This window comes from Lagopus muta, chromosome 1, assembly GCF_023343835.1.
Source record: "Lagopus muta isolate bLagMut1 chromosome 1, bLagMut1 primary, whole genome shotgun sequence".
Classification (NCBI taxonomy): domain Eukaryota; kingdom Metazoa; phylum Chordata; class Aves; order Galliformes; family Phasianidae; genus Lagopus; species Lagopus muta.
This window is the reverse complement of record NC_064433.1, coordinates 13,352,120-13,374,078: the sequence shown is the minus strand read 5'-3', so window position 1 is coordinate 13,374,078 and position 21,959 is coordinate 13,352,120. Positions and strand designations below refer to the sequence as shown.

Here is a 21,959-nt window from a genome sequence, read left to right as displayed (position 1 = left end):
TCTCTCTCTCATTCTCTTTTTCTCTCATTCAGTTTTGGCTAGTTAACTGTCTAGTTCTTAATTCCTTTCAAATCATCAGAGAATCAGCTGAAAGTACTAAAGCTCTTAAATGCTCTACTACCTACAATAGAGGAGGGTGGATGATGTGAGACTACTGATCTCATCAAATACAGCAGAGTATCAGGGACTGGGAATAATTAAATCCCAGTCACAACCATTTCTAGATCAGTCCCAAACACAGACACTACTGCATCAGCACTATGGTGATACTCAACAACTCCTTGACAAGTACCCCCCTCTCATTGGTGCAAGTCCTGGGATGATGGCCATCCACAACAGCCATTGATGGCTTCAGGAATCCTGCCTTCAGTGTATTTCATGTTTTGAAATTAGGGAGAATCGATTTCCGATCTTTACTCCAGTCACTTTCTGGAGTTTCCAATGTATTTAGGAATAATCACAATGCATTGCCAATTAGAATGTGGACTTCAACATCCCACTCTGTTAACTGCTACAGTTATTTAGCTATAGCTAACTCCTAAATAATTTGCAATCCTCTGTCCCTTTTTGTAAAATTTGATACCAACAAAGTAACCGGAATACAGACAGGCGCCAGAGGATGCAATCCATTCACCAACAGGGTGCTCTGCCCGTAGATCGGATGCATGCACAAAGATCTCTGTGCTCATTAAGGGAATGGGGTTTGTTCAAACATAGGAATCCATGTAGGTGCAGGTATGTGGGAGGTGGCCAGGCTTGTGTTCAGGGGGAGGACAGTAATCCCAACAACAGCAGCCGTTACCACAGGTGAGCTGGAGAAAAGCACTATTACACTTTATTTTAGTATGCTACAAAATTCCTTGTTGAATTTTATTAGGTACTTTAATACCAAGCATACTTTAAAGTAACAAAAATTATTGTTGTTATTATTTTTACAGAAAATCGGGTATTCCAACAGTTTTCTTTACAGTTTTTGTTGACTTAAAAAAAAAAATTACAGTTGACAAGTTACAATGGAGAGTAATGGGAAAGCAGTTACATTTAAAAAGGTAAAACATACTATTCATACTGAACCAACATTTATTGATGCATGTCCTTGTAAGTCTCCTGTTTGTGTACAAATGGTATGTTTTGGTGGAGCTGTCCTTGTTGGGCTGCAGGGACTTGTGATTACACTTTTTGCAACTTCCTGTGGGTTTAGAAAGCACTTTTTCTTCACACAGTCACCATGATGCAAAACTTAGTGCTATATAACCAAAGAATATATGACAGAGAAACCCTGTTTCAGTGATTTCTGTCACAGCAAAAGTTCTGCGACTGCAATAATTGGGATAGAGGTAAACATAAGGAACGAAAGAAGATGGTGATACAACAGCACATCCAGATAGCAGAGCTTCCACAGCCTTTTGAGATGTGTGTGTCTGTGGGCCAACAGGAGCAGTGACTGAAGGTAGGCTTTGCTAAGACACCACTGAATGGGAGCTCCTGAATGCACCCAGTCTTTGGGGGGTGTGTGTCCCACCTGCCACTGGTTGGACTGACCACAAATTTGAAAACCTTTTGGAACTGGGACCTCAGTGATTTCATACAGGCTCATGTACCAATTATCTGCTTGTTTGTTTGTTTTTCCTTTACATGCACTTCAGCACAGCAGCAGGTGCTTGGATTACATTTATGGGGTTGGTTGAGTTGGGTGCCATTTTTGACCAGCTCTAACACCAGTCCTGTAGAGGTCAGGGAGTCTCCTACACACAGTTACAAGAGCAGATTTAGATTAAAACAACATTTATTTATATCTATTTTTAAATGCTCCCCAGATTCACATGTAAATTTATTTGCAGACATCCATCTACATCAGTGTTTGGTTTCTAAAATCAGCAGTGCCACACTGCTACCTTGGTGATTAGATAATTCCTTGAGTTTATTTGCTTGAAGATGACTTTTCAATCAAAGATGAAACTAGTTTTCTGAGATCTATGCACTAAATTCTTGAATACTTTGTGTTGTGCAGCTAATCATTAAAAATCAGCTTTAACCCATGCTTTGCCATGTCTTCAATGTATCACATCGTCTAGGACTGACAATAACAAGCAGTGATGCTTTTAGCCATTTCCTCTGATACTCATGAGAGGACAGGAGGAGGATGGGGCTGCTGCCATGCCACGAGGAGCTGCGTGTGGCACTGGGTGTGATGAGCACAGGCTGCTCTCTGCCTGGTGCTCAGACCCAGGTCTTTCTCAGTACCCTGTGTCTCCATCTGTTTCCTGCTCTGGAAGGAGGGTGCCCGTTGGGTGGCTCCTGCAGATGGGAGCCCTGGGCTCTGCACACCCCTGTGCCCCACTGTCCACAGTGAGCATTTGTTTGTTGTCTCTTCACTGATGCGTGGAGTTAAGGCCATAAAGGACATTTAATCACCAAGCCTGATTGGCAGTAGTGGGGCCAGAGATCTTCCCCTGAAGTTGTGTGGCAGAACAGGGAAAAGAACAGAAATGCCCTTACAGGTACGTTGTACATTTAAAGGGTAAATCGCTTTTTCCTATGAAAAAAGAAATCAAATGCTTATATTTTGTCACTTTAAATGCAAAGAATTCTATGTTGCTTGGGAAATTATAGCATGATGATATTCAGTCAGACATATCTTATACTATGTATGCTTCATAGAACTAGATTATAGGTCAGAAATAATTTCTCAGTTTTAAATTTGTTACAGACATAGATTAATTGGAGCACATATGCCATAAAAATTGAGAAGCATTACAGTTTTAGTCAACTTATTATACACTGAAGTAAATGAAGTGCAGAAATGTAGCATTAAAAGTTTTGCTTTTCCACTAGATGATGGAGACATTCAGAGTCTATTTATAAATGCTTATTTAAGAGATGTCCTATCAGCTTCTTGGCTACTGGGATAGGAATAGTCTGGAGTTAACTGCCTCTCTACTGTGAAAGGTTTTAAAGCTTTTTGCTTTCTGTCTGAATAAAAAAAATGACATTTACAAACCTCCTGATGCATATATTTTACATATGTTTGTCTAGCAACAACTACACCCCTTTTAATTTATTCCCCAAATGTGACTTTTCATGCATGTCTTCCGAATGCTGTATTCAGCAACAGTTTCTAATGAGCTGGTGTGTAATCCATGATTGCATTTCTCTTCTAGAAATCCCTTCCACGTCTGGCTGGTCTATGTTAGAAGGTAGCGTTTACCAATCAGGCGGTTTTGCTCTCGTCAGCGTTCTTCTCTCTTGGAGGCCCTTTCCCAAGCTTCTTCCCGTTTTAATGTTGATGTACAAAAGCTGTTGTTCATTTTGTTTTGTGCTCATTCTAGTGAGGATTGGCTTAGAAGGACTGTGCAAAACAGAGAGAAGAGAAAAGTTGGTTTACTGCCAGCCGACATAAAGGCGTTCACACTGCATGCACTTGGCTCAAGCCAAACATCTGAGCACTATTTGCACACACTTCATTATTGGTATTTCCACTTAGCATGAAAAATGGCAAGTTCAATCTTCAAATATAGAGATGATTTGTAGTCTGGAAGCCTTAAAAACCAGTTTTCATCAGCAAATCAACACAAGAGGTCAAAATAGTGACATTGTTTCATTTAAATTTTGAACGATATGAAAATAAAGACACAATGTGTATGAGACCAGAATCAAATTTGCTGGAGGAGTGCAAGCGAATCATGTTATAATCCTGACATCTCTATTCTGTATCAATAAATCTTTCATTCCTCTGAGCACATAATCCGCATTTGTAACCATGATAGAACAATACATGGTGATGCTGTAGGGGATGGTTGTGCTATGGCTGACCCTGCTAAGCCCCCAGGTGCTGCTGTGCAGGTGCCAGTGAATGCCAAAATGCAACTGCGCTGGCGTTTGGCTTTGACCAAAGAGTACAGGTGTAGCTGGCTGGTGCCCAGCCCAAGGGAGAGGAGCAGTACCTTCATCATGCCATTGGACTCATCCTAACACAGTGCCCACTATGGGAGGCTGCTGGGATTTAGAACCTAGGGGAAAACATGGTTCTTTTTCTAAAAACAAAAGAATGAATTTAACCATGGAATGACAGTGAACAAAGTGTTTCAGAACTAGAAGCTCTTCAACATGTTGGAGCAGGAAAACGGATCATTGATTCCCACTGAAGTTAATTTCCTGTGGCCCTGCACACCTGCTTCCTGCATCAACTTCCCATTGATTCTTGAACTGATGTCTTTCAAGCAAAGCTGGTCCTGGCAGGAAAGTTCTGATTTCTTGTAGCCCACCATGTTCAGCATTTATTTATAATCCAGATGTATTTCACACACACACAAAAACAAACAAAAAAAACCCCAACCTTTTAAATTGATATTGCTGATGCTAGAAACTAGGAAATAAACCATCCAAGAATCATAAGTATTGTTTCTTTTCTTATACAATCCAAGGTTGGTGAAACAGAAAGGTGAGGAAAGCCGAAGTTGCATGGTGAGGAGCACATGTCCTTAGATTCCTACGAACAAGGTAAAACTAATAGAACTGAAGGAACCATTTATTTCACTTGTTTTTTAATCATAACATAGTGTGCCTATGTTATGCAAATCCTTAGCAGTGTTCTTTGGATTTCCAGCAATACTCAGTGTTTGAATTGTAGTAGCATCTGGGTTGCCAAGCCCTTTATTTATTCTTTTGACAAATTTTGCATACAGGTGTTACACACACAGAAATGTCATTTAGTAACTACCAGAGGTGCCTAGCTGATAAAGTGGAAATAAGTCATTCACATCCAACATCTCTCAGTCTGACTTGTATTACCCCATGGGCTCTTGATTGACTCCTTGCTGCTGCCTAGAAATCAGGAAATGAAAGCCATCTATGTGAAAGCCCCATTGCCCAAACCATCCAGGCACTGTGCTATTAAATTCTCTGTCTAAGGCTGTGAGGGGCTGCCTGTTGGGCTGACATCCTGGCAGGGCGTTGTTGCTCGTATTTGAGATGTTCTCTTAGGAAAGGCACTCCTGCTGATGGCAGATCTGGGTTACATTCACCCTGCGAGGGATTTACAGCATTTTAGCGTTCAGGTAAACATTCAGGGAGAGGACACTGCTATTTCTTTGTTTTGAAGATAAAAATGGACATTAAGATTTTGTGGTTGCTCCCTCCCAAGGTGCAGAACACTGGATTTCATGGAGTCGGTTACATGCCATTACCTTAAAGCCTGTTGGATAGTAAGTATATGGAGGAAGGCACCTTCCAGGTCAGAATACGATTTCTCTACAGCAGGCTTAACACTTCACCCCATTAATCATCATCAGCTACATTTAAGCAATCTCCTTGCTGTTTATTTGACTGGTACTCTAGAAAATAGCAACTTTCTGAGCATTAATCTTTTATTGCTGTCTCCAAATACAATCAATTACTGTGATCTCCTGAGCTAATGAGCAGCTGAATGGACCAGAGGTTTCTCCCAGCACCTCCACAGTGTTCCTCCAACCCACGGAGAAACATTTTCTATCTCTGGGAGGCTGGAATGGTGTTTGGTGTCTGGTAGCAGATGGAGGAATCTTCTTTCTTTGAAAATAATCCCTTCAATGTACCTGATAAAAGTTATTTGGGTGGTCTGAGAGAATGATTTTATTTTTCTAGTGTCGAAGAGGAAGACAGATGTGTGTCCTCCTTGGCTTACCTGTTGTGGATGCCTTGTCCTGCACAGTGCATGGAGCACCCTTTGCCCTGGCCTCATTGCATGTTCTTATGCATTACCCTGAGAGCCACCCTGGGGCAAATACCATGCTGTGTAAACAGTCAGGCATCAACTCAGGTTCCTCTCCAAAGTCATAAGTGTCCTGGTGTCAAAGCCAAAATCCTAATATGGGCTTTTTGGGGATGCATCCCATAGACAATGCTGTCTAAATTTCCCAGAGTGTTGTGGGAAATGGTTTCAGAAGTATTCAAGAATTTTCTAAATGCTCTGAATGAAAGAATGCCCAGTCTGTTTTGCCCACAGGAGACTCACTCAGTTCATGGCTGCACAAGGGCTTTTCTAGCATCCAAGAAGAGAGTTCCAGGGCCACAGGGAGATAATGGTGGAAATGAACCACTAAACCAAAAGAATGGCATCTTATAAGAGACCTTTTTCCAGGAAGAAGTAGAAAAATGGATAAAGAGAATCCAGTCAGAATACTTTTGCTGACCTCTTGGTATCTGTGTACTACTTACAGCCATAAACAACTCATACGCTGTCAGTCACAAGGAGAAACCCTGTGCATTGCAGGCACACTGCAGACCTAAAGCTGCACTCCATGCTCCCAGTGCCTGCCTTGTAATTTCAAAATCCAATCTATTCTTACACTGTATTTTATTTTACCTTTTTCTGCTGCTATATGTAGAGAATGACACAGAGCAGGAGAAAAGTGCTGTGGGTGCAGAGAGGCTGTTTGGTTGCAGGCAGTGTGCTCTGTTTGCTGTGGGGGGAGGTGGAGGAGAAGAATGAGATACATTATTTTCTGGCTTTTTTTAAATTTTGAATATGTTTTCTGTGTTTTGAAACTGTTATGGTAAGAAAAAAAAAGTTTCAAGAAAAAATGTGATTTTTAAGAGAAATTCATTTGGAAAAAAAAAAGAATGGAACAAAGAAGTCTGATAATCTTGTGCCAAAGTGTGAAAGGAGAGATATATTGGGAAGTTAGGTCTGGAGCCCAGGGTTCAGCAGTTTCCCTGTTTGTATTCTTGATTTCTTCAAGTTCATTTTCTTTTCCAGATGGAAGAGTTGAGGAAGGTGAGGAGCAAGTTTGGGTGGAGAGAGAAGATGGAAGATAGGAGGTGGGAGGTGGGCTTGGAACAATATCTCACATAACACCAGCTCTCAGAATCAGGCATTTGGGCAGGCATGGGAAACTGATTCCATCCTCTGATGGTTCCTAGCACTGGTGAGCACCTGTGGGGTCCTACAGTGCTGCAGACCATGAGAAGAGACTGGAGTCCTATATCTGAGATGGACAGAGTGAGATGTGGGAATCCTGGACGATGGGATTTCTAATTGTCCTGTGTGGTAACTAACAGCATGCATGGAAACGTGAAGAGAGAAACTACTGCCCATGCAGTGATGATCTTTATCCTGAAATATCAAATTATTAGGCAATTGCAGATTAGTTGTTTGTAGGAGGTTGTCAGAGAACTCATGTCAGCACAGCTTGAGGGCTGGTATTTTTAGTCCTGTTGGGGCGTGAGGCTGACTCTCAGGGCTGCTTTCACAAAGCAAGAATGGCTTTGCCGGAGGTGAGCTTGAGGCTTCACCTCCACAACAGCTGGACTAGACTATTTTAGTGGTCTTTTCCAACTGTAACGATTCTACAACTCTACGATCCTAGGAGGGCTGAATTCAAAGGATGAGAAGCACAGCTTAGGGACTGGTGGGCCTGCAGGTGTGCAGGGAGGGGGCTGGGTAGGTGAGGCATGAGTCAGCCTCACAGTAGAGAAATCTGTTCTTATAGTTGTATGGAGCTTATGTTCCAATTTGTGCCATTGCCCCTTGTTCTGTTGCTGGGCACCACCGAAAAGAGCATGGTCCCATTTTCTTGACACATGCTTTTTACATATTCATAAGTGTTGATAAGATCTTCTTAATCTTCTCCAGGCTGAACAGTCCCAGGTCTCTCAGCCTTTCCTCATACATGAGATACTCTAGGCCCTCAGTCATCTTCATGACCCTCCAATGGATTCCCTCCAGCAGTTCCTTGTCTTTCTTGAACTGGGGAGCCCAGGACTGGACACAGTACTCCAGCTGTGGCCTCACCAGGACAGAGTGGATGGGGAGAATCACCTTCCTCAACCTGCTGGCCACACACTCTTTCAAATGCATCCCAGGAAACCATTGGCCTTGTTGGCTACAAGGGCACACTGCAGGCTCATGGCCAACCTGCTCTCCATCAGAACCCCCAAGTCCTTCTCCAGAGAGCTCCTCTGCAGCAGATCAGTCCCTAACCTATTATGATGCATGCAGTTGCCCTTCTCTGCATCCCAGGATGCAGGACTGTACACTCGCCCCTGTTGAACCTCGTCAGGTTCCTCTCTGCCCAACTCTCATGTCTGAGCAGGTGGAGTTTGACTGCACTTTTTCAGTGCCTGTGTTAGTTTAAAGAAGGCACCTCATCAGAGCCTGACAGATTTTTTTTTTCCTTTTAACAGGATTCGCTTTCAAATGAACCTAGATAAAACCAGATGGCAATGACAGGCTCTGAAGCCCCAAGTAGCGGCTGATTTCAAGCTTCTTCCGCCAACCTGCCTAATCCCCGTCTCAGGTGGCCTTCTGGTTTGAAAAGTGGCTCCAAAAGTACAACATATGCATGTGCATTGGTGAGAAAGGCAGGAGGAGAGTGACAGGCAGAGGGAAGAGAGACCTATCCAAGAATAGAGGAACATCATAGCTGCCATCCCTGTCAGCTGTCAGTACCAGTCTGTGCTGATGGAAACATCCTTGGATGACAGCTCTTCTGCCTTGCTACCAGCAGCTCCTGAGCTCCTCAGTGGGGCAGCTGGGGGCCAGCACTGCCACTGCTCTGCTGCGTAGCACTGAACGAGGCAGGAGGCTGTGTGCCAAGGTGGGTGCTGGAATGCTGGGATGTAGGGACCAGCTCCAGCCAAACAGTGGAAAGTGTTTTCTTCCATTTCAATATTTGCTCTGTGCCTAGTGAGAAAAGGAAGATTTTTATCATAATGAACAAACACATCAAAAAAGCCTCCTATTCTTTCTCCCAGAGAGCTTTCTTTCACTTCAGAACAGAAATTCAAGAGGCATCAGAGAGATTCTCCTTCCTCTGATGGATCCTTTCCAAAGGCTCATCAATTTGTGTTTTGTACTTGCTGATGTTGCTGGGGGTTTGGGATGGCAGCCACGTCTCAGGACAGGTTTGCTGGCATGGGGGATCTGGTCTGTTGTTGGAAGGATGGAGAGGCTGAAATGCCTCCATCAATACCGCCTTTCACTTGAAGCAGCTTCCTGCTCCACAGAGTTGTAGGCTCAAGTCAAGCAGAATCAGTGACTTGTTGTTCATCTATTTTTATTTCCTCTTGTGGTTTGCTGCAGTCTTTCTTTACCCAGATGGTCAAATAAATTGCTGTCACTGAACAGGAGTCCCTGAGCAGTGATTCCTAAACTCTTCCTGTTCTTTAGCTGTTGAATGAGAAAACATTGTACTTTCTTTGTATTCTACACATTTGCTGGCATTGCTTTTTAATTTCTTTCTTGGAACCCAGAGGATCTGTAGGTATTTTTGTTTGTTTCATGAGTTTTCAAGCTGCGTGATCAGACTGCTCAGAAAGCTCTGCATCAGCTTTACTTAAAAGCTGTTGGGAACTTTGATCTGTACTTGTTTACTGAGAACCAAGCTGAGGGCCAGGCCGTGTCGGACTAATACCCAGCCCTGAGCAGAGAGGCCTGAAAACATTTGGATTCTCACTGTATATTTTTATGTTTTCCTCATTTTGGTCATAATAGATTTGTATTGAGCATTACTAGTTCTGTATATTCCAGGAGTTTACTGGTGCTGTGCTGGACAGCATTAGAAGCTGATGTCAGTGTACCTTCAGCCTGGGAAAACAAATCTTACTGATGTTGATACAAAGCTCTACTTTTTCAGAAAGGAAATCAGAAAGGAGCCCAGAACCATCCTGTGGGGTTGGGGCCAAGCTTGGGGAGAGCTGCTTATCAGGACCAGCACCATGCCCAGGCTGTGTGATGTTCTAAGCTTTGGTGAGGCCACAACTTAAGTGCTATGATCAGTTTTGGGCCCCTCACTACAAGAAGGAAATTGAGGCCCTGGAGCATGTCCAGAGAAGGGCAACAGAGCTGGAAACAGTTTGGAGCACAGGTCTTATGGGGAGCAGCTGAGGGGACTTGGATGGTTCAGTCTGGAAGAGAAGAGGCTCAGGGCAGAACTTATTGCTCTCTACAACTGCCTGAAAGGAGACTGCAGCGAGGCAAGGGGCAGCCTCTGCTCCCATGTAACAGTGACAGGATGAGAGGGAATGGCCTTGAGTTGCACCATGGGAGGTTTAGTTTGTATATCAGGAAAAATTTCTGCTCAGAAGGAGTGGTGAGGCTGCTCAGGGAGGTGATGGAGCCATCGTCCTTAGAGGTGCTCAAGAACCATGTGGATGTGGCACTGAGGGATATGGTTTAGTAGTATGGCGGTGATGGATTGACAGCTTGGACTGATGACCTTAGTGATATTTTCAACCTTAATGATTCTATGATTCTATAGATTGTACATGCTGTGTGTGTGGTGGGGTGGAGGGGTTCTGCCCTGATGGAAATCTGGGACATGGAACAGGGCCATGGAGGTGCCAGGCAGCACCTCTGAGTGAGGAAATCACCACGGCATGGTTGATTTTACTGTGGCAGAGGAAACAGAGCTTGGCTTTGTTTCAAGGGATTGGATTTCCCCAAATAATTTCCCAGTTCATATAATGAGTTTTTCCCCATTAGAAAGAAGCAGAGCTGTGACAATTTGCTGGCCATTCTGGTATGTTGAAAGGAAATTTTCTATGCATCAAATTTTCTGAAATAATTTGCTGACTTTCAAATGTTATACTTCATTAAGACAACTACAAGAAGTTCAGTGTAAGCATCTTGGAAACCATAGCAAATAATATCAGTGCTGGCAAATCTTTAATGCTGCAGAATAATAAAAGCTTTTAAACTGTCTTTTCTTTGTGTGAAATGATTTTTTCTCCTCCTTGGCCAGCACGATCTGGGAGCACTGCACAGACCTGACCTGAGGGGACTGGTGCTGCAGCCTTCCCTACCTTGGTGTCTCGGCACCAGGAGACATCCCCACCCTAAAACTTGTGCTCTTGATTACATCTCTTGATCTTTGGCATCTACTGGGACAAATGTTTCAACAAAATGGAATTTTCAGCAAGGATGAGTGTTTCAGTGAGTGCTTATTCATTTTGAAGCACTGAGTGCAGCAGCTTTTTCCTGGTGCCTCTGACTGCAATCAAGATTTATATGAAACAAATATGCAAGGCTCATATCAGGGCTGTGTTCCCATGAGGTGCCACCACTCCTCACAGCCGTCTCCAGAGCTGATGCAGTGCATGGTGTTTCCCAGGATAGCTCCTGCCTATCGATGTGGAGAAAACACTGCACCAGGGCTGCAGGAACCTGGGGTCTGCATCCCAACCCCACTAATGAGCTGCTAGTTCCTCTGCCTGCCCTGGTAAGAAGTAGTTGCCAAACTGTGCGTTTGTGGGAAGCAGGAAGTTAGTTATCTGGAGAAGCGTTAGTCCTAGGCTCAAAACCACAGCTTAATGGTTAGTTAAAGGCTTATTTGAGAATAAGAATGTTAATTAACTATCTATATATTCTTTGGAAAAAGAGGGAATATTTGGGGCCATGCGTAACACTCATGTAACCCAAAGCTATGTGGTTACAAGTAGAACTCCTCCTTACGTGAAATTGCCCTAAAATATCTCCATGAGACTCAATGAAATTCAACTAGGTTTGGGGATGGCAAAGCGAGGATCTAAAGAGAAGGAGAGGCTTCTGGTGACCACCATCAGCCACAGAGAACTGCCTGGCAGCCAGCAAGGAGCACCTGAGACCTCCTATGTCCTGAGGGATTTCCCAGCAGCATTATTACGTTCATCTTTCCTTTCAAGCTGTCCTGCAGGATTGCTGCAAAAACTGATTTGTAAAGGTTTTGGACAATATATCAGGATATGTATCAGGATATATTATTATTATTATTATTTTATATTATTCTCTTAAACATTTTTTTTTAGTTGCCATACAAGTTCTAAGTGCAGTCTTGCGTAAGAAAAGAAGATTCCCTCTCTAAAGAGCTTTCAGCTCAGAGGACAGTGCTCAGCAGTGCAGAGACAGAGACAGAGACAGAAATCCTGCACAGAAAAGGAAGGCGGTGTTGGGAAACTGCTGAAGAGCGTGCAGGAGAGCTGTCAGATTTGCTGCAGCCCTGAATGACGTCTCCAAGCCTCTCTGTAAGAAGGTATGAATACAGAAGCTTAACTGTTTGAACTTCACAGCAGGGAGGAGTCATAAAACCACCAGCCTGACTGGAAAGACTGATGAGGAGAGGAAATAACTCACTCACCACCTCAAACCAACATCCAGTTTCATTGGGTTCCTCAGAACTCATTGATCAGTCACTCTTTCCCCAATGATAGTGCAGCAGTGCCCATTAGGTAAAGGTGACATTTGTGTAGATTTACTCAGAAATGAAAGTTATCGGTGAAGAAAGGGAGGATTTGGGGAAAAGACAAAATGAGTCTGGTCTGTGCTGTTATACCCCCAGCAGAACTCTCTGAGGAGCAGTGAAATTGTGCCCTTCACAGCACTGTGAGCCCTCGGTGCGGGTGCTAATGCAGTACCCTGCTGTGCAGCTCTAGCAAAGATCTCTTAAGGGCTTTCTACCCCAAATAAGTGACTTTTGTCCATCGTTCCCTCTCATTTTCCTCCATTAGGGTATGGCACTGTGGTGAGTGCAGGGCCAGGCCTGTCCTCTCCCACAGCCAAGGCTCAGTCGTGCCAATTATAGCACAGGTGCCTCCTGCATTTGCTGTCTGCTTCCCTGTGAGACACCTCATTGGAGCTTAAATCCTAATGATGGATTTCTGCTCTGGAGTGATGGCTTGTGATGCGAGGCTGGGTTAATACATGTCAGCTGTCATCGTCCTTGTCAGTCGCTGCTGTCAGTGAGCAGCAGATAAGTAAATCTGTGATGATGAATATCCCAGAGAGAGCAGGGTTTAAATATTTCATTGCTTCAGACACTGAAACTTCTTATTTGGAGTCTTTTTCTTATGTCCTCTGAGATCATTCTGGCCCTGGAGGAGAGCAAAGGCTGTGTGGGTCTCCTAAGAACTCAGCAATTGTGGGGCAGGGAGTGGCAAAGGCAAAATTCCCAGCATTTGGAGTGGGCTGAGCTACTACTTCAGTCCCAGTAAATGCAAAAACAAGCAAAAATTGAAGGAAAAAGGCAATTTTTTTTTTTTTTTCATCATCTTCCTTGCTTCCCCTCTGCTCCCGAGCAGGGTCAGGACTCCAAGCAGCCAGCTTAGGTCAAACACCTCTGGTAGTGTGTTGGATGTCTCTGTGTGAGCAACAACACTATGGAAGGCTTCAGCCATGGTTACAGTTTGGTAAGCATGGCTGTTCCCAAAGTTGTGGATCTCCAGTCCCTGGAGATGGGCTTGATGTTTGTCTCTATGGCTTCTGCAGCACCCGGTGTTTCTTTGAGAATCACTGAATCACAGAATATCCCAACTGGAAGGAATCCATAAGGATTGTCGAGTCCAACTCCTGTCTTCAGTATTTTAGATACAGCTCTTTCTCAAGCCTCATTCATTGAAAAGAAGTGCTGTGAGCATAATGGTTGGAGTGGTGATGGGATGTACACTGAAGTATAGAGATATCCTTGGAAATCCATCCTACAGATGTCTTCGAACAATATGGCCAACAGCCCAATGGCATAACCCTATCAGAATTACCCTAAAGCATCTAAAGTATGACATCCTGCTATAAATTCAGTTTGTGACTTCTTCATTAAAGATAAGATCTTCAAAAAACAGAGTTAACAATCATCTCCTACTTGAGTTAATGCAAATTCAAATAGTAGGAAAAATCCAGACCTTTTGGCAATATACACAGAAACAATTTGCTATGATTGTTCATGCTTTGTTGCTTTGAAGTATTCTCATTCCCCTCCTCAGCGAACAGACAGTTAAAAACATACAGGTTTCTACCAGACACTTAAGTGTGAATGCTGCATGTTTTTCCTTTTACACCTCTACCCCTGCTGCTGCTCACTCAACCAAAGCTTCCAGGAAGAAGGGCATTTTCCTTGACTGTCGCCTCCTGTCACTCAACGCCACTACGACTACAGAATATCCACAAGAAGGAAGACAAGCTGCCTGGAGATGAGTTTGTTTTCCTCCTTCTCTGAAATGTCCCACAAAACCCACTGATAGCAAAGTTTCATTATTGATTACTTAGAGGCAGAAAAAAGATGCAGTCATCCAGATTTTCAGTCTCCCAGGCTTCCCGGGTATTCCCAGGCTTCTGCCCACAGAAGCTTTACAATAAAATATTGTATTTTTCACAATTCTTGGTGCAAAATACCAATTTGTTGAGACTGAAGTTTTCTTGGGTGCTTCTTTTTAATCACATCAAAGATGTTATTCTGGGAGGGACGTGGAAAATGAAAGGAAATACTCTGACAAACAAGATCTTAGCTTCTTTGGGAACTGGCTTTTTTTCCACTAACTACATACAGAACCAAATAAAAATGAAAACGTCTCCATTTTTTGTTCCATGCCAGAGGAGAGAATCACAATCCTGTCAACATTTCATATGAGACAAAGTCTTTGTTTTCCAGAAAGCCTTAACGAGCCACAAATCTCCCAAGCAAGGGAGACCTACAAACACAAGCTTCTGAAAATCTGACTTCTTTCTTATTTACCTCGTGTTTCTTGAGGGCAAGGAGTTTTCTTGGCAATTATAAAGAATAGGAAGGGAAATTATTTGAGACCTGATATCCAAGTGCAACACGGGATTCACACGAAAAGCAAGACCTTGAGTATTTGCAACATTTCTTAACTCATAGGAAACAGTACAGTCATGTCATCTTCATCCTTTCCCCCCTTTTAGCTCATCTCATCTCTGTTTGTTGTGCTTTTTTTCCTGAATAACTGATAAGCAACATCTTCCATATGAGCATGTTCCTGTAAGTCTATGGCTCCATTGTCTCTGGTATTTGAGGACTCAGCAGCTAGATCCCCGCAGAGGACAGGTAGTATGGATTTGTAGGTGGAACTTGCTGCTTTCCTATTATATAAAGCACCCAAATCAGCATTCATCTGTGCATTAAGTAGCAGCATTCTGCTTTTTTTTCATGTAGGGAAAGAACGGTTTGTGCTGTCTGCTTATATAAAAATTGGAAATTTTATGAGATGCATTTCCCTCAGGACATAAGGAATAGAATTTGTTCCTTAATAACTAACTGATGGGTTTTAATTGCTTGCTGTAGACTGTTACCCATTAAATTTATCTGAAAGTGTGATGCTAGAAAAAAACAACTGCTTTACTTCCTTCTACTTTTCATCCATCGATTAACTTCAACAACTAAGGATAAACCATGACAGATGACTCAGGTATGTGGCGGGTCATAAAATATTGATTCTTAATGTTATCTCCTAATGAAACATGTAACTGTGGTAAAATCTCCTTTAATTGGGATTCATTGCTCTGGTTATTAGAATCATGGTTTAGGCTGCAGTCTAATATTCTGAAGTTTTGGGTTGGACTCAAAATGTTGAAGCTGGAAGTAAGGAACCAGTTTTGCTTTTCCTGAACCAGTACTTTGAATCTAGGCTCCCAGCCATATTTTCTGTTACAGTATTGCTTCCTGTAAATCATTTTGGACCTTCATGATCCTTTATGAATCAGTAGAGCCAATCCATTTCTTAGGATCATCTGATAATGAGAAACACTGTAGCTCCATCAAGGAACTTATCCCAACATAAGAACCTCCTCTGGATTATTTATGAAATACATAATACACAGTTGCTAGTTTATTTTTCAGAGCTATGAAATTTCTCAGAAAAATCTTCATTTTCAGACTTTGAAAGTCAATTTCCAACTAGCAAAGATTCAGAGTGGGCTTTTTGTCTGTTCTTCCATGAGAACGGGGTCTTTTTGTATGAATTAAGACAAAGTTTGTTGAGTGGAGCTCAGTGTGTGTATAGTCTTGGGGCAGCAAGGAGACACTGCCCTCCTTGAACCTTTCAAGCAAAATTCTGGAAGATAATGTTCAAAATTAGATTTACAATCTCTTTGGAGCAGGAGTTACAACTTGTACAAGATTTCTCATCCCCAGAAGTGGATGGAAAACATTGCTCCTGTCTGAGGGAAGACACTGCCAGTGTGGACAGGACTGACAGTAGGAGCCACGTGGATGATTCTGGTTGTGTGGGTATGTCTCTGAGGTTTTAGGGACTACTTCTGTGGCTAAGTTATGGTTAGAACTGGCACAGTACTTCATCCAGCAACTAAAACAGACCTTGTATCACATCAGCCCCACCAGTATTGGATGGAAGGCTGTTGAAAGTATAAAAGAAATATTAGATAAACTGTCTGATGACGCGCCTGTGTTCCACCTGTTCTCCATTTATTCAATCTAATATGTATATATTATATATAATTATTCCATTTTTAAGATAACCTATTTTCCATTTATATAAGACAAGCTACTAATAGAACTGAATCACGCCTGCAAATCTCGTGCTTGGTATTTACCACCAGGGCTACAATCTGAAGAGCACTCTCACAGCATTGAAAAACACTATGCAGATAAACTGCTATGAAAATCAATGCAAAACATGTTGGAGAAGCACAGTCTTAGGGTGGTGATCAGCGATTCACAATCCAGCTGAAGAAATGCATCAACTTGGTTTCATGGGAACCCCTCTTATGTCTGATATTGTTAAAATATTTTCATTAACCATTTGGATAAAGGAACAGAGGATCTCCTCTTCCATTAGGACAGCCCCCTGGGCCACTGCCCCACAGAAGCTGTTAGTAAGCCAGCTGGCAAGTGAGGGACAACTGCTCACAATTTGCCAGCTGACAGAAGGGCTAACCTTCACAGGGGCACAGTGCTTTCTTCCCAGATGACTTACACAGAGGGCATTTCCACTGATCAGTGGAAAGGTTCCCCAGCCCTTACTTCTGTGCCAACTGCACTGTCTATTTTTAACAGCAGGCTCCCATTAGCATTTGTTTGCTAAAAATAAACATATTTCAAATGCAATTCATTATATAGCATGTTAGGGTAAAGGCAATTTATGCTTCACTCAAGAAGCAATATTTTTAAGAGACAAATTGGTTCATGCAAATACGTGTGGCTTGCACTCAGTGCACATGGTGCCAGCTGAGATGGTGCTCTGATTTCAGTGGATTGATGGGACGGATCACAAAACCGAGAAACTTGCTGAGGAGATCAGTTCAACATCTTCTTTTAACTCAATTAAAACTATCACCATAATCATGTAAAGAAAAACAAACAAACAGAAAAGGATGGAGTGAGTAGGTAGAAACAGCGCAGGTGTAACACATGGCTGGATTTTCTTTTTTTCTTTTTTTTTTTTTGTGGGAGAGAAGGTGTCTTTATTGTACTGAACAGAACCCTGCCCTAAAACCTAAACTTTCCAAATTGCTGCTTCTCACTTGCAGAGCAGGTGATTATTGCAAAGGCACAATTTGAAATAAGAAAATGCCAGTGCTAAGGATTTTGAAGTGGGTGTAGATGAACTGCTGAGCGAGGCACAGCAGCCAGAAGGTAATGCCTGGTGGATCTGTCCTTCATGAATCACCTACTCGCCTTTTGAGTTAAAAAATATAATCACAGAATCAGAGAATCACAGAACTGTAGAAGTTGGAAGGGATCTCTGGAGATCATCAGGTCCAACCCCTGCTAAAGCAGGGTCCCTGCAGCGGGTCGCAGAGCAGTGGGTCTTGAATACTTCCAGAGAAGAAGACTTCACAGTCTCTCCGGCTTCAGACTCTCATAAGTGCCCCTCTCTCCTTCCTGTTATAGTTCAGAACTAAAATATTATACCATAGATAACTCACAAACCACAAAACGATGAAAACAGCTCACAGTCCTTGGGATATGTGGGGATAAAAGCAAAGTTTTTGTTTCCAGCCAGCGCAAACGAGCAGGATGCAGCAGGTCCTGCAATACTTGGCTGGGCAGCTTTCACCCACTAGAGGGGAGTGCTGTACCTCCAGTTACCAGCTCCCTCATACTGCTCATTTCAAACCGAGTGGCATTATTAAGAAAATTAATTAATGTTACTTGTAATTTAATTCAAAAAATATAAAATTGGAATGTGCAAGAAAATGTTTTTGAATGCTCAAAATCCACAAATTATATCTTATCAGATTTCTGACTCTTCATTAAACACGATTTTGGGTTGGCAGACTTTTCTTCTTTTAGAAAAAAATCTACTGCTTTATCTTTTTTTTTTCCCCCCATACTGTTTCACAACGTGCAGATGAAATACTTTAAATTAAAACCCATTTTGTTTAGCCTGGGGACTGTATATGTAAAATGTTCCTGATGGTTCACAGTCATTACTGTTAAATCTGCAAAAATCAGTGCCTTGCTGTTCCAAAATAACGTGGTGTCAGAATCTCAACTACTCACAGTCGCCTGAAACAGAATGCAAAGAGAGAGACAAGGGTCCAGGCGTGCTTCCCACTTGGGATGTGCTGCTGGGGGAATGCCACCTCCCCAGGTGCAAGGCCTGGCATCTCCCTATATGCAGCTGCACAGGCTTCCATTCCCCCATTTCTCCTGTCAAGATGCCCCTATGGGATTGTCCACCAATGCCAGCTTTGTATCTGCCCCCCTATCCAGGTCACCAAGGCAGATAGGAAATGACATTTACCTCATTACCAATTGGTGGTGCTCTGGCAGTGACAGGCTTACAGCCTCACACCGTGCCTCTGGCCACAGCCCTTTAAGCCCAAGAGTTCAGCCAGATTTCAATCCACCCCACTGACTGCTTATCTAGCTCACCCTTTATCAGCTTGTCGACGAGGATGTAAAGGCAATCAGTGTCAGAATGCCTGCTCAAGTCAAGATAAACAACGTATCCTGCTTTCCCTTGTGCACTGAGCCAGGTGTGTCACCATGAGGCTCCCAGCTCTGTCAGCCCACGCTGACTGCCCTCCATCGCCTTCTTGGCCTCATGTGTAGAAATGGTTTCCAGGATGATGGTTCCATCCCGTCCCCAGGGACAGAGGTGCCTGTCACACCTATAGCTCCCCATACACTCTGCCTTCCTGCAAACAGCAGTTGCACTAAATGCTTTGTATCTGGTATTTCTCATGGTTCTTTTCTCATTAAGGGAATGGCAGTGTTTTCTGGTGCCCTGAGAAAACAAGGATTTTCCTCAGCTTCTCCCTCATCTCCCCTCCCTTCCTGCAGTGACCAGGACAGCAGCCCAAGGCAGGTGAGTCACTGAGGTGTTTCCAAACATGTGACCTGATGCACCACGGGCTCTAGGTGGCCATGTGGATTACAAGCCAGTGAAACACAGGCTTTGCCCTCTCAGAGTTCCTTTTCTTCTTCATCCATCCCTGCAGCTTAGTTACCCCTGTTCCTTCTCCTCCCTCAGTTTCTCCCCTTGCTTTGCTCCTTATGCAGGCAGGTGGGCACTTTTCTCTTATTATTATTATTAGTTTTTCCTACCTATTTCCATCACAAGTTTCAAGCTTCTCTCTCCTCATCTGCTTTTCATTCTCTTCTTTATTCTTTATTCCAAGAGGAAAAAGCAAGAAGCACTGGCATCCCAATTATTTATATGTAAATATTTCCCCTAGTTTTGTCCTGATTTAGCAAAATTCAAAGTCCTGCAGGAGCCAACAACAGTCTCTTTTATTCCCATCAGGCATCCTTGCAGCTTTCTTCCTGGCCAGCAAAGCAGTTTACAAGACCGACAGAAAACTGACGTTCTTTTATCCCTGCTGCAAAACGTGTTTCATAATTCCTATTTTAAAATGTATATGCAGCCTTAATCCCCCTAATACGTAGGGTTTAATATGTATAAAACGCCTGCGATGTACATCAACTCCGTGCAGAATTTCAATCGCTGGAAAGGCTGAGACCGAATTAAAGAGGAAGCACTGTGCATGGCAATGAGCTCATTTTGACGGGCTGAATTAATTTTAAATAATAAGGAAGTAATTTCCATCTCACTAAATGTCTGCGTTTTCCTGCAAAAATAGAACAGTGTAGTCAGAGAGGTACTCCAGAGAAATGAGCCTCGTACAGAAAAGTAAACCAGATAGTAATTAAAAGAGTAAATAAGTCATAATTGCAATTGTAAAAGGTAGTAATAAGTATTAATGCACTTCAAGCCCGGTTGCTTTGATTGCTTTATCTCGTTAGCTTTATAATCAGAGAAATGCCATCATTTGAAGATCTGCAGATGTAAGGACAGACAAATACCTGCAGCAGCCGGATCTGGTGCTGTGAGGACACAGTCACAGCGCGCTGATGGAGCAGGAGAGAACACGAGGAAAGGGCGCAAAAAGGATGTGTAGGAACAGATCCCTGTGCGCCCCGAGAGTTGGAGGCTCGGGATGCAATTTTTCTCTGGACATCACATGTGGGACATGACTTTTTAATTCAGAAGCCTGATCAGCAAAATTGGCGGTGCTCCCTATGAGAATGATAGTACCACACTCATCCAGGACACCAAAATGATGCAATTTCTTAGAATACATACAATCACAGAATACAATCAGAGAATCCTTGGAGTTCGAAGGGACGCTCAAAGGCCATCTAGTCCAACTCCTCTGCAATGAACACCTACAGCAAAATCAGGTTGCTTAGAGCCCCATCCAGCCTGATCTTGAGTGTATCTTCTACCTCTCTGGGCAACCTGTGCCAGTGCCTCACCACCCTTACTGTAAAAAACCTTTTTCTTACGTCCCATCTAAATCTCCCCTCTTTTAGTTTGAAACCCTTTTCCCTTGTCCTAACACCACAGACACTGCTAAACCCCTTCCTTCCTACTAACCCCCTTTAGATACTGAAAGGCCACTCTCAGGTCACTTTGCAGCTTCTCTTCTCCAGGCTGAACAGCCCCAGTGTGTCCTCATAGGACAGGTGTTCCATCCCTTGGATCATTTTTGTGGCCCTCCTCTGGACGCCCTCCAACAGGTCTGTTGGAGACCGGCACTAAAGACTCCCATGACCTACACATGGGTAGATCTGTGACCAGCACCCCTATGCCCTAGGGGAGGGCTATAATCTCTCATCACCCCCACACCTCTCCTTGAACACTGTATTATTTTATGGGGAGAATGTAGGCCATGGGTGTCCATGTTTGTGGAAAAAAACTGCTCCCCTCTAGCATAGGTGGCATCTGGCACTCTTTGGGGTTTGGGCACATCCCCTTTTTATATCCAACATCCTGGTAGTTTTACCACATGCCAGCAGTTGGCACAGCTTGGCTCAACTTTAATCCTTTCTCCAACTGCTTTACTTTAAAGTCTCCTGTGAAATGCAGCTTTCCCTGTCCTGTAGGTGGAACTGGGAGAAAGGGAATGAAAAAATGAGATCAAAGATGACATTGTAGCCTGGTGACAGGGGCACTAAGCTGTTGGAAAGGTGATCTGACTTCCACTCTCTGCTCCCATTAATATTTTATAGTCATTAAATTAAAAGTCAGGAATATGTAGGATTAACTACAGGTCAGCATCCCCATACTTATATCTGAATGAATGAGATACTGTTCGTATGGCTGGAAATAAGCTATTAGCAGTGAGCACGCCAGGATGTCAGCACCAGGCATAAATTTAAATGATTTAAACACTGTCTCCACAACAAGGAAAACAATGAGATGTCTGCTCCAGGACAGAACTGCAAAACCTAAGCCTGCTGAGTGCAGATACTCCCTGAGATTCAGAACCATTTGGTAAAAATCACCCTTCAAAGCAATGATGAGGCTGGCACATAGAACAGCCACAAACGGCTTTTCATATACTCAGAGGTAATGATCACAAAGCAGCAACCTTTGAGAGGTGCCACAGCCAAGCCTTGTGCCTCAGAAGGAGAATGCCCAGTGTGCCCACTCCCAGGCTGCTTTCTGCTTTGCAAACTTGAGTAGCTCCTGGCTATAGGACTGCCTTGGGACATGCTGTGCCACATGATGACACTGAGCTCATCCCCTCCTCCCAAGAAGGATGGAGGTGGGTCAGATTGCAGCCCGCTCCCTGGGCTCCCCACCAGCTCTCCCCATGCCTGCAGGCACAGCACTGCAGCAACAGTCCTCTCCTAGGATGCCAGTGGGCTTGGTCAGACAGCTCATATTTCCAGTAGCTTCTTTTCCCATAGTTGCTAAGAGACCAAAGCAGTCCTCTCAGCTGCTGAAACAGATGTTTAGTG

The 21,959-nt window shown here is 43.3% G+C and overlaps 1 protein-coding gene across 3 annotated transcripts in view; it reads right to left on the bottom strand.

The window, feature by feature from the left end:
- Positions 1-2,235: 2,235 nt before the first annotated feature.
- The window catches only part of LHFPL3 (LHFPL tetraspan subfamily member 3), a 234,635-nt gene continuing 214,911 nt past the window's right edge, over positions 2,236-21,959 (bottom strand). For all 3 annotated transcript variants that reach the window (XM_048942583.1, XM_048942591.1, XM_048942573.1), the window contains one exon: positions 2,236-3,349. Coding sequence is in view for 1 of the 3 variants with exons in the window: in XM_048942573.1 (XP_048798530.1) it covers positions 3,321-3,349 (29 nt within the window). In the remaining 2 variants the exon portion in view is untranslated. The remainder of the gene's footprint in view (positions 3,350-21,959) is intronic.